At 37.8% G+C, this 15031-nt stretch overlaps 3 protein-coding genes and 1 non-coding gene across 4 annotated transcripts; 1 reads left to right on the top strand and 3 right to left on the bottom strand.

Annotated features, from left to right (window-relative positions):
* Positions 1–202: 202 nt before the first annotated feature.
* LOC103940494 (GTP-binding protein SAR1A) lies at positions 203–2615 on the bottom strand. Its single transcript, XM_009350606.3, has 3 exons — positions 2388–2615; positions 2151–2282; positions 203–754 (listed from the first exon to the last, which is right to left on the bottom strand). Exons 1-3 carry the CDS (start codon positions 2514–2516, stop codon positions 434–436), a joined length of 582 nt encoding a protein of 193 aa, XP_009348881.1. The 5' UTR covers positions 2517–2615; the 3' UTR covers positions 203–433.
* On the bottom strand, positions 1619–1745 carry LOC125471708. Its single transcript, XR_007253793.1, has one exon. It is a non-coding gene; the product is annotated as a small nucleolar RNA snoR83 (small nucleolar RNA).
* Positions 2616–4677: 2062 nt separating the features above from the next.
* On the top strand, positions 4678–5459 carry LOC103940493 (60S ribosomal protein L29-1-like). Its single transcript, XM_009350604.3, has 3 exons — positions 4678–4802; positions 4929–5032; positions 5157–5459. Exons 2-3 carry the CDS (start codon positions 4931–4933, stop codon positions 5238–5240), a joined length of 186 nt encoding a protein of 61 aa, XP_009348879.1. The 5' UTR covers positions 4678–4802; positions 4929–4930; the 3' UTR covers positions 5241–5459.
* A 1559-nt stretch (positions 5460–7018) lies between these two features.
* On the bottom strand, positions 7019–11450 carry LOC103940492 (dihydrolipoyl dehydrogenase 2, chloroplastic). Its single transcript, XM_009350603.2, has 15 exons — positions 11086–11450; positions 10427–10573; positions 10153–10287; positions 9830–9938; positions 9554–9678; positions 9199–9324; positions 9041–9121; positions 8624–8686; positions 8455–8529; positions 8296–8374; positions 8107–8207; positions 7825–7938; positions 7572–7685; positions 7377–7448; positions 7019–7272 (listed from the first exon to the last, which is right to left on the bottom strand). Exons 1-15 carry the CDS (start codon positions 11404–11406, stop codon positions 7228–7230), a joined length of 1707 nt encoding a protein of 568 aa, XP_009348878.1. The 5' UTR covers positions 11407–11450; the 3' UTR covers positions 7019–7227.
* Between the last annotated feature and the right edge of the window lie 3581 nt (positions 11451–15031).

Genomic DNA, 15031 nt, shown 5'->3' with positions numbered 1-15031 from the left:
ATACACTTCTAGATTTTCACGTCAAACAGTAGATAGAGCGATTTTGGTTACCTAAAACGCACTTAGCCATTCCGCAGTCTTGAACAAGAAGAAATCCATGCTCATGAAAGACAATTGAATCCATCATAGAAGGGAAAAATGGATTAAACAACAAGGATTTCCAAAAGTAAGTGAATATGAAACTGCTCAGAACCAAAAACAATGCTTAACAAGAGTCATAATTCATCATAAAAGAATCACAATCTAGTTCAGGAAGCACAGATTTAAAATCGAGCATTGCGACAAATGATATACTATAAGTTGTTAATCCATCAATCCGATCAAACTCGAATAAGAAATTCCTCTTCCATTATAATTGTGGTCAGAAACTACAAATTCGCAGGAAAAATTACCACACATACCGAGCCGAAATGTTATCCGCCTACACTACTCTCTATTTGATATATTGGGAGACCCACTTGAAGCCATCCCCGTACCCCATCTTGCGCACGATACTGCACATGAAAACCTCGAGAGGGCGAACAGTGGAGTCTGTAAGATTCACCTTCCCCTTGCCAGTTGTGAAATTGGTCAGTCCTAGATGATATCGGAGTTCATCTTCTGAAGCAGCATAAGGGATGTCGATCTTGTTGCCCAGCACAAGAAATGGAACAGTTGCAAGGCTCTCATCTGAAAGGAGGGCATCCAGCTCCTTCTTTGATTCTGCAAAACGATCCTTGTCGTATGCATCAACCAGATAAACAACTGCATCAACCTGTTCACAGCAGAGAAAATGAAAAACTTGCAGCAATTAGGATGTAAATCAGCAAAATCCAAAATTAATTCAACACAACTTAAATTCACTAACAACAATCACGGCCAAGAATACGGACCATAAACACCATATGACAAACTAGAAACTTGAGAGAAAAAAGGAATTATAGAACTTAATATATTTGGTCAAGGAGAGGTTGGAGCAGGAACTCAGAATTTTATATGCAATCACGAAACGGTGAGACTTGGTGTATCAAGGGGAAATCAAAATGAATGCAAGAATGTAGCTACTAAGCATTTATTCTGATAAAGAAGTCATCAAGTCTGATCCAAAATAAAGTCACAATAGATCGGTTCGCTTGCAAAGAGAAGCAACCACAACTAAATCTTCCAATGTCTGGAATAGCGGAGTCATAAAGTTCACTTTCCATAATATAGTCGTCTTCTCTTTGTTCACTCTTCTCGATGAATGACTTCTCCATTAGGAAGCATGGAGAAGGTTTATGAAGTGATTTATTAAAACTAGACAGCATGGACGTGGATACGTGACTTTTGAAAAGATAGGACTCTTGCAAAATTAAGGTCCGGACTCCGAATCATAGAAAGTTGACTTGAAACAATTTCCCGTATGTTGGAAAGAAACAGGAAAATAAAAGCAGAAAAACACGGACAGAAAGAGACGGAGAATAAAGGTTAATTTGGTTTAGTGTGTTTAACCAGACTCTGATGTTTTTATCAAATGTAAATAATCATTGTCAAGTTAATTCACAAGGAAATGTTTTGTGACTTGTTCGTAATGGGAGAGTAAGTTTTCAACTCTAAGACCAAGCCACAATCATGAACCATGATGGCATTTTTTAGGACATCACGTCTGGAAAGATACTAGTAAAATAGCTCCTGGAAAAAAGAAAAGAGGTGCTCTCAGCAAAACCTCCACTGTAAATGTTTGCCTCCCATGAATCAGATGAACCCAAGGAAATTTCATCCCGGATTATGAAGGCAAAACATGCTAACCAGCGGTGCGAACAAATGCATTGCAACCCGATTGTTGGGTTAGAACATGTAAGCAGACAAGGAGCTACAATATAATCATAATGTATTGCGCAACAAAGACAAACATCGAAATATAGAAATAAATGAAGTTTGAAACACCCTGTCCCAAGTTGAAATCGATTGAAATCTCAAAAACTAAAGCATTGTTGACATTTTCGAATCGAAAAAACATAACTTCCACTCAATCAAAACAAGACAAGAGATCACGATTCACATACAAGTAGTGGCCGGAGTTATAGTGAAAGTATGAGCTTCATACACCAAAGCAATATGCAGATAAAAAATTCAGCTGAAAATTACCATCCAATCAAATTCCAACACTACCAATTCAACAAATCTAATACCTTAGCATAGTAATCCTTCCAGACTCGGCGAGCGATCGAGTGTCCGCCCAAATCGAAAGCCTTGAACTTAATCTTCCCAATGCTCAGCTCCTCCGAAGTCGGATGCTGGGTCGGCTGGTGCTGCACCAATCTCTGCAACAAAACCCACCACCGCATTCACACACATTCCTCAAAAACAACAAAAACCCAGCAAAGATTCAACCTCAAAAACGAGGACTCAGAGGAAGAGAATCAAACCTCGTCCTTCAACATGTGGAGGAGGGTTGTCTTGCCGGCATTGTCGAGACCCAGAAACAGAATCTTGGCCTCCTTCTGCCACAGCCCAAGGGAAGCGAGGACGCCGTAGAACCAGTCGAGCAGAAACATGGCAGCGGCGGCTGATTCTTCTCCGGGAGCAGATCGGCGGAGTTTTTAAGGAAGGACCAAAACACCCAGAACGAATCGGTGGAGAAGATATCGAATGGGAGGGGATTTAACAAATGGATTTGTGGGGATTTGTCGTTTTGGTGGTGACAACCGAATCCAGTTCAGCGGTACAACTGGAGGAGCCTGGACTCTGATGGGTTCTGCAGGTGGCGGTGGTGAGGAAATATGTGATGAATAATTAGGGAAATATATATATTTGTATTTTGTGGAAATTAATATTATATGCTTTACCTAATATATTTATGTAATTTTGGTTGGCTTTTGATTTGTTGTCATGTTACTGCACATACCTCTCTGTCGTTTTGACTTTTGACCATCACCACGTATGGGAAATTGTTTAGGTGTCCCACCTAAGAAATAATCATCTCCGGATCTCTTTCATCTTATTCTTCTTATCAAATAATTTGGATTCTTAAAATTTAATTCAACGGTTAAAGTCATTATAACTTTTAGAATGAGCCTGTATTTTTAGTTTTTGATCAAATTTCAAAAATCCTAATTGTTTGATGAGAAAGGGATCCTTTCCTCTTAGCTAAATAAGATGAAATGCCTCCCATTTTCACAATAAAATTGAAATAGATACCTCTATGTTCCAAATTGCAATGGTTCATTGGTTGATTGAAATTAAAAATCTTTTCCTTTTCAATTTTCCACTCAAACATTTTTTATTTTACAACAAAAATAAAATTTACGTTGAATTTTGGTGAGCCTATCGACCAACTCACCTGGTATAAGTTGGGTTGGGTTCTAACATTAACTTTATTTTGGCATGAAAATTTGACAACCTGGTCAGTAGGGGATTGAGTTAGGTTGATGTACTATTAATTAGATTAAGATTGACTCACCTGAATGATAATAATTTTTAAACATACATATATATATTAAATAGATTTATAAATAAAATTTAGTTACTTTTAAACACACTTGTTTATTAATGCTTGATTCCAATTTATGACATCATTATAAATAGTTCAGCAGAAATTTCTGATTTCGATGCCCGCTTATTACCCATTTCTACGTACACCAGTTCCTACTCATGCTTATTTCGATTCTTAGTTAGTAAACACAACATTATTTTTCCATGTGTTATAATTGACACGAAAATTAATGTTAAATAATAAAGTTACAGATACTGATAGTTTATAAAAAAACCTTACTTTAAGAGAATCTTCTTCACATTTGTTTATATCACAAATTCACAATGCCCATCACTAGAGTCGAGGAGAGGTAAGAGTAACTCCACCCCTAAAAAATGAGTTGGCCCAAAGTCCATTTAATCCACTCAAATGAATACTAATTGACTCAAATGAATAGTAATTGGTCAAGTACATATTCACCCCTAAAAAATGAGATGGGCAAAAGTCTAGTCAATTCGTATTAAAATATTATTAAATTTTTTTATAAAATAAAAATATATATTTTTAATTTCGAATATCATTTTTAACTAATCTTATCACGTCACATGTCATTTTTCGAAAGTACAATTTTTGTGAAAGATGGTTAGGTATTTATATATAAAAAATAATCTTTTTTTTTATGTATTTTTAAACAGTTTTTTTATAATTTTTTATTAAGTTAATTAATCTGAACCGTTGGATTTAAAAAAAAAAAGAAATCCAACAGCCTTAAAGTGGACACGTGGCCCAGGTAAGATCTGACCTTTTTTTTTTTTAATGCTGGAACGTGTGCCCAAGCACTAGCGGCAATAAAAAGGAAATTCATATGGCTGATGTCAGCTGGTGTCATGTAGGCCAATCTCTTGCTCAGTACATTATGTGCTGTGTTCAAAGCTAGCCTCCACTTTAAGCTAGCCTATTAGGTGGGATGGAGTGGGTTTTTGGGAGAGCTGACCTAAAAAATAAACTTTGAGCTAACACATTTGTTAGGGGTGGAAAGTGATGTAATGGAAGGCACATGGACTCAGGGGAGGGGAATAGCCGGGTGTATTTTCAGTTTCTTGTTTACTGTTTTTATTTTGAGTTTCTTTAAGTAAAATAGGTAAAAGAAAATAATATTGGGTCTGTGATGATAACAATAAAGCCTGTCCAGCCCAACCTAAGCCCAAATTCCCCGTTTGGTACCAAAAGGGTACTTTCGTCATTACGAAAATACAAGACCCGGCAGCTAGGGTTTTGGAGGAGCTCATATAAAGCTCAACTTCCCATTTTAGAGCGCCAAAGAGAACACCTAAAGCGTCGTCGCGGCTATTTCCATCGTTCTCCTTCGGTTCGTCTCCTCCTCTCTCTCTCTCTCTCTCTCTCTCTCTCTCATATTTCTCTCTCTAGCTGGATCACTATCTCCATTTTTGGTGCTGATTACCTGTATTGTGATTTGGGTTTTTTGGATTTGCAGAGATGGCCAAGTCGAAGAATCACACCGCCCACAACCAGTCGCGCAAGGCCCACAGGAACGGCATCAAGAAGCCTAAGAGGCACCGCCACACTTCCACCAAAGGGGTATCCATTTTACCTCTCTCTCTCTCATCAATTTTTGCATTACTTTAGTTTTGTTTTGTTAATAATTGCTTATGGGTTTAATTATTTGGATTCTGGGTTTTAATTTTCGGGTTTTGGGTTTCAGATGGACCCCAAGTTTCTGAGGAACCAGAGGTATGCCAGGAAGCACAACAACACCAAGAATGAATCTGCCTCCGGAGAAGAGTAGATTGAGACCTTCAAATCATGGCTCTGATTGGGGTTTTCTCGATTAGGGTTTGTTGATTTCGATGTCGATTTATGTTTAATTTGCTGTTAGTAACATAGTAGTTTGATGTTACTCTAGTGGGCTTTATTTCAACTTAATGTAAGAGCATCACTCTAGAGATTGCTACTTTGTTAAAGAGATTATGAGTTTTTGAGATAATTTTTTGTGGTTTTGCAATCATTTATTGATCGAAATCGATGAGTGCTCAGTCTTAAATCTTTTCAGTGCAAGTTATTGATTTACTACAGTGATTTGGAATTTCAGTTTTGTTTAGTTGTTTAGATTGTGGTTGATATTGGTATTGTGCCCGGTCAGGTATTTTCCTGCTAGGTGCTCTTATTTTTTATCAAGCATTTTTGGTTGGACACACATTATTTGTGAAGGATTTTAGCATCAGATATGCGTATGTATTAAGTTTGTTGTATCTTGGGTTTTCATGGTCTAGTCCATTTTCTGAGATACTCTAGAATTGCCAGCATCGACGCCCTTGCTGCCGAGGTCTCTGCAGATTAAAATTTGGATTCACAACTGTAGTTAGTATTTGAGTAGATCTGGTATCGTAAACTAATTTGAAATAGCCGTGTTGTTGCAAGTCTTCTTATGTTTCTTATTCTAATGTGATTCTCCTGGATTTAGTTGTTAGATTTTCCAGATTAGGGTTCTTTGGATTTTGTTTGGGTTTTATTCTTACTTTGGGTTAGAGTAGAGTGATATCTCCAAATCCTGGCTCTGATTGGGTTTTCCCGGTCAGAGTGTTTTGATTTTGACGTCGTTTTATGCTTTGTTATTAGTAAACGTAGTAGCTTCATGTGTGAGTACTCTTGTTGAAGAGATTTGAGTTTTTGATTTGGTTTTCATTGCTGCTGTTTTCTTGTTAAAATGCTGTAGTAATATCAATTTTCTTCATGTGTTTAGAATGCTTGTATATTTTGTTGTTCGTTGCGTTATTGGTTGAGTTTTAATTGTTGGAATTCTCCACCTCATTTTCTATCCCTAATTTTCAGACCTGTAGGTCTTAAAACTAGGGCTAGAAAGGATAATGTTGGTGAGACTGAATTCATAAGCTAAATTTGCAAACCAAATGATGTGTCACCGATATAAATCCACATGTAGGTCTTAAAACTAGGGCTAGAAAGGATAATGTTGGTGAGACCGAATTCAGAAGCCAAATTTGCAAACCAAATGATGTGTCACCGATATGAATCCACATAATTTGGTTTACAAATTTTGATTTATAAATTTGGTCTCTCTAGCATTATCCGGTTAGAAAATACCAAGAATTGAATAATTTAAATTTTTAAGAACAAAATTTGGTCAGAAACATGCTGATCCACCTAGAGGACGGATTCATTACATTCTCCAGAATTTGTTATTCACCGCTATTTTGCTAAAAGAAAGGTCAATTTTGATAGTAATTCGAATTAGCAAGTGTTGTTGACACTTTAAAAATCTTATTTGACATGAATATTAATAACAATTCCCTTTAAATTTTCGGTCAATTGTAAGGCTCTTCTGCATAAGTAGGGTCTAAAACTAGGAGAAAAAAAAAAAAAGAATTTTAACGAAAAACTTTCGATACTGTTTATTTTAACGAAAAATCATATTTTTACACTAAAAAACTAATTCTGATACTATTTATTTTACTCTTTATTTTATCTTTATCGTTAAGACTTAAAGTTTTCAAGCTTTTTTTTTCATTAGTTTTTCTAAAAAACAATGCTTCCGTGTAAAAACAATTATGAATACAAATGTTTCTTCAAGCCATTAACAAAACCAAGAATCCAAGATACAAAGGCGAAAAATATTTCGGGGCAAGTCGTCCTTGATTCCCTCAAGTTCCTTCGCTTCTCTGGGCTTTGATCTCTTCCGTCTTGTGATACAAAACTTGCCGAAACTCCCTATTACAAGCAAATACCTTCAAAATTTATACCCGAGTATTGAGGAAGCTTTATACTGCAACTGGTTCACTTACTGGGCTGGGAACATGAGCTACCTGCCCCCACAATAATGTAAAAAGACATATGGGTAAAAAACACATCAGGAAAAAGAACTAGCATCGATGAAGCTTGGATTGAGAAATTAACGTCGGCAGCTCACCTTTGCGGACTTGAATAGTTCGTCTAGGACTTCGGACAAAGTAGGATGTGCATGGACTGCAAACTTGATATCCTGCAAGATCAAATGGATGGTAATACAAGTAAACTGAATGTTAGGACTGGTAGATTATAGGGGGCACATCAGAAGTTGCAGTGCAGGGGCATGCCAACACAGTAGCTTTAAATAGGTAATTACTTGAATGCGTGTCCCCAATGCTATCGCATTTGATGCCTCGTGAATAAGGTCTGCGGCATGTAACCCAAAAATATGAACTCCAAGAATCTCTCCGTTATCTGGTCTGTATATCAACTGCATAAATACAAAGCAGTAAGGGGATCGAAAATATCCACAGTACATATCAGCCGTAAAGAACAATTCATTGACAACACCAGTACTCGGTACTAATTTTCTGCGTAGTCAAAAGATAAATTTGGAAAAAAGAAAGAACCTTAGCGAGTCCCTCTCCTTCATTTTCTGCCAAGGCCTTTGTGTTGGCCTTGAAACTGGTCTTGGCAATACTTACTTCAAATCCCTCCGTTTCAGCTTTCTCTCTTGCTTGAGGCTGAAAATGGTAATTGCTTAGTTAAATTTCCAATATTTATCAAAGCTAAAAGATCTCTAATTAACACAGTCAAAAGAAATAAAATGTAAAATAAAAATTGATAACTAAAAGCGTAACCTTTGTGAAAGATGTTGAAAACAAAAATATGGCAATTAGCAAATTACTCACCTCTGTCAGTCCAACCATACTGATTTCTGGATGTGTGAAACATGCTGCGGGAATGCTCAAATGATTGAGCACGTGGTCTCTTCCTGTGACTTGTTCAACCACTGAAAAAAGGTATTGAGGATAGTTAAGTTTTTGTGCGTGAGAGAGAGCGACAGGGAGATTCAAATGAAATTAGTTAGGTGCACTAACCTGAAATTCCTTGTGCACTGGCTGCATGAGCAAGCATCATCTTGCCATTAGCATCACCAATGCAAAATAGGTGAGGAACCTGATATTCAAAATTCACATCAGAAACAACTGATAATGTTGATGTTAGGGTTCATGATCACAAGAAAATTTGCAACATACCAATTTGCCATTTGCATCTATTACTCGCATGCGCTCATCAACAGGAATAAAGCCACGTTGTGTTGCTACATCGATCTGCAAAAGTAATGTCAGAAACTCTTGTTGCTGTTTTGCCGAATAACTTTATATATACTCCAAAATTAAATAAATGTTAACCGAGATGTCATACATTCTCCAATCCAAGACCTTGTGTAAATGGGGCTCTTCCAGTTGCTATTAGTGCTGCATCCACCTGGGAGAAGATTAAAGTACAATGGTCTATCACAAATGCCTTGAAAAACCTTTCATACATTTGAACTGTAACAGTTATGCCTATAGTAATTTTAAGGCAAGCACTCAAGCTACTAAGGCATCAAATTGGAAGTCTAGACATATGCCTGACTTCAAACACAGAATCACAGCAGGTTAATCTATAAATTAGCAACTTAACAATATACATATGGGAACAGGTTCCTTCACAAGGGTATTATTCAACTAAAAGAGGATGTGGTTGTGTCTATCAGATTCATATGACCAAATCCGTTAATGGCAGAAAATCATATCCTTTAGATATGTTATGTCGGTTTAAAAAGATCCAGTCAATTACCTCAAGAGTTTCTTTTGGTTCCTTGGTCTTTGCATCAATTAGTTCAATGGTGACTGGTTTCCCATCCTTTGCGGGCGTGATCTATAACAAACCAAAGACAGTGAAAAACTGAAGCAACAATCCTGAAAACACTAAACAGAACAATCAGATCCACTTACCCTGGATGCAAATACTCCAGTTTGATAATCAATCTTTCGTGGATTTATTAGAACCCTCTGGGCTAACTTCCCAATCTCAGGATCAAAACCAGGCATAAGCTGATCTAAAGCTTCAATGAAAGTAACCTACAAAATACTTTAAGATTAGTCTAGGCTCCCCTGTGAGATAAGAACTCCTAGGTCGTACCAAAGAAATCTTTTGAAAGATTAAAATATATGAAAAGGTGGCTCATTGAGCTGGTGTACACAAAGAGAAGTTACTAATTGACCCATAGAATTAGCTTCCTTTTATTTTTTACATCGAAATAATGCAAAAATTCAGAAGATGAAATGTAAATTGAAAGAAAGGAACTACCTCGCTCCCAAGTGCAGTATAAACATCGCTGAACTCAAGACCTATGTAACCACTTCCAACAATTGCAATCCACTCTGGAACAAACTCCAATTTGAGTGCATGGTCACTTGTAATCACAGTCTTCCCTGCAGGTCACTTATATAATTAGTCACAAAGATCCCATAGGCTAGTAACCAATGTTCCCAAATCAGTTAATTTTTACGCGTCTTCTAAAACCAAAAAATGATTTGATCAACCATTAGATAACAAGGAATTGAAGAAACAAATGATTTTTACCATCGACTTCAATGCCCTTAGGAACAAAAGGAACAGAACCAGTGGCAATGATTACATCTTTTGCCGTTACTACTTTGTCAGATGATCCAATTTGCACCTTTTGAGGGCCCTGATATTTTCATGAACAAGAGAACCAATGTCAGGATAACTATCAGGATGCCACCACTTATATTGTATGAGAGATTTCAAACTTAATCATAGCCATGCTCTAACAAGCTCAACATTGTACCAAAACAAGCTTCATTTAAAAACAAGAAAAAAGAAAACTGGACATGTGACGTTAGTTTGTGTTGCCACCAAATATATTAGAACTTACAACTTACCAGAATTGTACCAACACCTGTCAAAATGTCGACTCCAAGAGAATTCATTGAATTGGTCAAACTATTACGAATTTTTGTTGCAAGATTATTCGCATGATCAGCTACTCCCTGTCTGTCATATCCAGCAGCTGACACCTACAGTAAGTCACAAGAAAGCAGCACCATAAGAAACAAATGTTTTCACAACTAACCGTAACTGGAAGTAACCAATTTACAATGATAAATTCTTGTATCTACACGTGCATGCAGTTGATGACATAAAACTGTGATTTACCTGCAAACCTAAAGCCTTGAGGTGATGTTCGTTCTGAAGCTCACGCATCCGACCACTAACTGCCAGAAGAGCTTTAGACGGAACACATCCCCTGTTAACACAGGTTCCACCCACCACATCTCCCTCCACTATGGCAGTTTTCAAACCCTGCATTGTTTGAATTCAGGATAGCAAAATCAATAAATACCAACTTAAAGATCCATTTGTTAACACACGAAAAACATTCGATATACAAAAATATACTAAGTTAACACACGAAAAACATTCGATCCATTTGTATATACAGAAACTTATACAAAAATACGAACACATGAATATTCTAAGTCCAAGCATTGATTTTTCATGTACTAAACTAAAAAGCTGTAGGCTTTTCTTGCCATAACATCAAATAAACGCAGACACACTTGCCACAAGTACATTTTCGGTACCTTCGATCGAATAATTCAACTTCATGTAGAAGAAGCCAGAAAAAAAAAATCAAAACTTTCCACATAGTATACTCTATTAAGCAAAAAGCACAGACGATTGAAGCTTCTGGAATACTATTTAAGCTAAAATAGCAATCAATCACTGACAATTGAGCTGAATCCAAAGCTCAGAGCCGAAATTTCTCAGCAAAAATCATAAGGATTGTGTGGAGAGTGTGAGAGTGAGCATACCTTTTCAACGGCGTGGAGAGCGGCACCGTGGCCACCGACGCCGGCGCCGATGATGAGCAAGTCGTAGTCGAACGACTTGGGAGGGCTGCCATTGCCGGAGGACGAGGAGGCCGAGATTGTGGCAGAGCGGGAAGGAACAGAGAGGCGGACGCGGTGCGAGCCGGAGCGGCCGAGAGGCGAGAATCCCAAGGCCTCGCGGCGGAGGCCGCAGAATCGGAGATTGATAGGCTTGGATGGCGGGAGAGGGAGGGCGGATTGAACGACGTAGCTTGGCCTGGGGACGGCGGGCGAGAGGGCAGGGAGAGAGAGGGAGGCCTGCATTTTGGGAATGTGAGGACTGAGTGGGGGGGGGGGGAGAGAGAGAGAGAGAGAGAGATCTAGAGAGAGAAAGTGAATGGGAGAAAACGAGAGCGAGTGTGTTATTATGGGAAGGGAGGAGACCTCGAGTGGTCCGTTGAGGAGTAAAGAGGTAGAAGAAATGGACGGAGATATCAAAGTGCGGCGGATAAACTACTCTTTCTTTCTGCTTATTTTCTTGTATGTGTTAGTTGGCGCGTTTGCTAAAATGCGCACGGGGCCTACCGAGGCAGAATATGTGGCCTCTTTGCTCGTTCGGTCGTTTGTCTATCAAATTGAATCATAGGTTTTTTTTTTTTCTTCTGTTGAACTGGAATTTTCGTTACCAGGACAAAAGCCAGAAATACAATAAATGCCCGCAGAAAGGCAAGCAAGCAGCAAAATAATAAGAAACTAGAAGCAGAATATGGCATCTTTGCTCGTTTGCCTGTAACATTTGACTGAATCGAACTCTTAACCTATCATAAACGGCAGAAGTAGTGTTAGAATGGCTTGGGTTGCCTAGTGCAACTTTTTCAAGGAAAAAAATAATAATAAAAGAAATGACTTTCTCTCGATTTAGCATGAGTTAATCCACTACACACTAGCTTTTTATCAAGACAAAAGTCTTCAATCATCCACGCACTATAAATAATGAAAAGAAAAGAATACGCTTCTTAACTCTCGAAATTTCTTTGTTCCGCCTTTGCCTATTATAATCCTAACTCATTTCTTTCTCTTCCAAAATATGGGCTAATTCTGAGGGCTATGCATTTTAGTCATAATCTCAAGATTGGGGGAGCCAAAAGTTCAAATATTGACAACAATAGCAACAAAATTTCAAAAAATAATCATCTCCAACAATTAAATTTTCAAAAATAATCATTTCCAACAATTGAAGTACAAGTGTATTTTCATCGTTTGGTAAATTTTCTAGATAAGTTTGAATTGGGAATGTCTTTTGGGTGCTACTATATGCAAGCAATAAGTATGATGATAGGATATGGACAGGTTCCCCATGCAAGTATGAAACGTGACTTTTCTTGACCAATCCCTCCGTCCCACACTGGACTCAAAAGGCTAAACTAAAGTGACGTCGTTGGAGTCTCCCTCCTCCATCTCTTTTTCTCTGCACTTGTTTTCAGCTGAGTCGAACTGTTGAAGCATCCACAACTACAAGTCGTTTCTATGTCTGTGATTGCAACTAGTCTGTGAGAGAGAGGGAGGGAATGGCTACAGCATTGGCATCATCGTCATCTGCGGTGGTGACAGAGCGGAGAGGAATACCGGGAGCTCAGTTCGTGGAGGAAGTGCAGACATATCTCACTCAGGCAGGCCTCAACGTTAATCTGCCCTCCCCTTTCTCCAAGAAAAGTTCTGCCCATTTCGATTCGCTCCTTTTTCCATTAACCATTGTTCTAAGTAATTTTAACTTTTTGCTTCAAGGTATAGGTACTGTTAAAATGTATGCTTGTTTACTTGAGCAGTACAAATTGGTTGAACTGAAGCTCCAAGCTCAGCAGAGGGATCTTCGGTTCAGTTTTGCTCAGAAAATCCCTTTTCTTTAGATCATAGCGTTTTCTTCATTGTTCGGTTGACAACAGACTCAACACCGTTGTATCTGACATAGTTTTTAACCCATTTATATTTTTTCGCCGGCACTCATGAAGTTTGATGCTAGCTACTTGGCAATGGCATAGTAACATGTTGGAGTTTGCCGAGCGGAGCCTAATCTGTAGCTATAGGTTGTTGGACTTTGCCAGTTAAAGTATAACCAAGTTTTCGTAGTTAACTTGACCCCATTTCATCACCCTCTCTTGAGGCAAGTTGGTGGTGTGAGAGAAAACGATGGTAGTGATTCTGTCATATTGTTTTTGCCTATACATGGTACGGAATTGTTTCACTCGTGATGTTAGTTACTTGTAACTTAAGTATCTGACAAATCGGATTGACTCAACTACTGTATATTTCGTACAAATTTGTACTATTCTTCGACTTTTGGTAGCATATATGTTTGGTACCATAAAATCGGTGGGACGCATCTGCTCTTGGGACGAAATTTAATCCAATTTTTGGATCACTCTTCCTGAAACAAACTTGTTCCATCTCATGGAATACAAAATTACACATTTCTAGACAAAAATACCCCTTCTCCTTTTCAATAATTTCACTACCTAAATCACAAAAACAAACTCTAATCTGTTCTGTCTTCCTCGTAGCCTCTGTTGTCTGAACCACTTCACCGGCCGCCCAAAAACGCCTTCTCTTCGCCGTTTCCTCCTTCAAAGTAGGTTCATCAGCAAACTGCTCCACCTACCATCCCCAAACCAACGACATCCTCAGCACGAATAAAGAATCTCGCTCATTTGTATTTGGTACGTTCACTCATTTGCACTGTTTTGATTCTTACTCATGTTGATCGGTGAGTATATGTTGAAAATTTTACACATGCTAGTCGCTCGTCTCATAAATTCATAATTATGTGGCAATGACATGTCACACCTTTGTACTTCCAATATCAAAGTTAATTAGCCTCAATGATTTATGCACTCATACATATTTGTTTTGTTGCATATGAAGGAATGGATGAACTTGAGACTCATTTCTTTATTTTTATGAGTGTTTGGATTATACTAGCACAAGTGTATACTACGGATGCATAATTGTTATGGTATAGACAATCACAAAGGAGACAAAAGGAAAGAGGTGGTTTAAAGCAGAGGACAATTGTTAGACTTCATGCTAGGGGATAGGAGATAGATTGTATCACATTTCACATGAGTGAGTGAGACTAATTATTCGTGGGAGCTGTGAATGGATAATTTACAGTTTTATGTGATTTACTAAAAACTCATGGTGGATTGGTAAACGATGGTCATGCTATAATAGAGAAGCATATAGCTACTTTTATAAACATATTAGACTACCACAAAAAAAAAAAGGACAATTCTAGTTAGATTTGTTAAGTTTGGTGAAACTATTAGTTGATATGTTCACCAAGTATTGTATGTGTTACTCGGTTTGCAAGACATGTTTTTTGCAAAACCAACCCCTATCCCAAAGGAGTCCACGAAATTGTGATGGAGATGCTTTAAGGTAAGCATTGTAATAAAAACATTAAATATAACATAATTATTTATGTTTATGATTAAGTATAAGTTTTTTTTTTAGGTTGTTTACGAATGCTAGAGGTAATATACATAGGGGTTATTGTGACTGATGTCGATAGACCAAGGTATCGAATGAGGAAGGGTCATATAGTAACTAATGTGTTAGGGGTATGCACACTTGATTTGAAATTCGTATATGTGTTGCCCTGTTTGGAGGGATAAACTACTGATTTGAGAGTTCATGGTGACTTTGTGACTAGAGCTAATGGTCTCAAGGTTCCAACCGATAAGATAGACAAGTACCTAGTACTGTTGCTTACTTTTGTTGGCTGACATCTAAAATGTATTATTAACTAATATATGTGCATACTATTTGGTTGTTGCTGGATATACAGATGATGAAGATTTTCTGGCACCATGTAGAAGTACTAAATACCATTCACAAGAGTGGGGACATAATTTACGTCAGTAGCGGCGTCTGAGGTTTTGCCATGTGGGGT

The sequence above is a fragment of a genome, unplaced genomic scaffold (genome assembly GCF_019419815.1).
Source record: "Pyrus x bretschneideri cultivar Hongxiangsu unplaced genomic scaffold, Pyrus_bretschneideri_v1 Contig6, whole genome shotgun sequence".
Classification (NCBI taxonomy): domain Eukaryota; kingdom Viridiplantae; phylum Streptophyta; class Magnoliopsida; order Rosales; family Rosaceae; genus Pyrus; species Pyrus x bretschneideri.
This window is presented reverse-complemented; position numbering and strand designations above follow the sequence as displayed.

What these genes read in the sequence shown, in the direction of transcription:
- LOC103940494 (XM_009350606.3), bottom strand. Translation starts at nt 2,516, where the DNA reads ATGTTTCTGCTCGACTGGTTCTACGGCGTCCTCGCTTCCCTTGGGCTG. An exon ending in TCCACATGTTGAAGGACGAG is followed by an intron (nt 2,283 to 2,387) that starts GTTTGATTCTCT and finishes GTTTTGTTGCAG; the next exon opens with AGATTGGTGCAGCACCAGCC. An exon ending in GGAAGGATTACTATGCTAAG is followed by an intron (nt 755 to 2,150) that starts GTATTAGATTTG and finishes TGCTGTGAACAG; the next exon opens with GTTGATGCAGTTGTTTATCT.
- LOC103940493 (XM_009350604.3), top strand. Translation starts at nt 4,931, where the DNA reads ATGGCCAAGTCGAAGAATCACACCGCCCACAACCAGTCGCGCAAGGCC. An exon ending in GCCACACTTCCACCAAAGGG is followed by an intron (nt 5,033 to 5,156) that starts GTATCCATTTTA and finishes TTTGGGTTTCAG; the next exon opens with ATGGACCCCAAGTTTCTGAG.
- LOC103940492 (XM_009350603.2), bottom strand. Translation starts at nt 11,406, where the DNA reads ATGCAGGCCTCCCTCTCTCTCCCTGCCCTCTCGCCCGCCGTCCCCAGG. An exon ending in CTCTCCACGCCGTTGAAAAG is followed by an intron (nt 10,574 to 11,085) that starts GTATGCTCACTC and finishes CAAACAATGCAG; the next exon opens with GGTTTGAAAACTGCCATAGT. An exon ending in CAGGTGTTGGTACAATTCTG is followed by an intron (nt 9,939 to 10,152) that starts GTAAGTTGTAAG and finishes TGAAAATATCAG; the next exon opens with GGCCCTCAAAAGGTGCAAAT.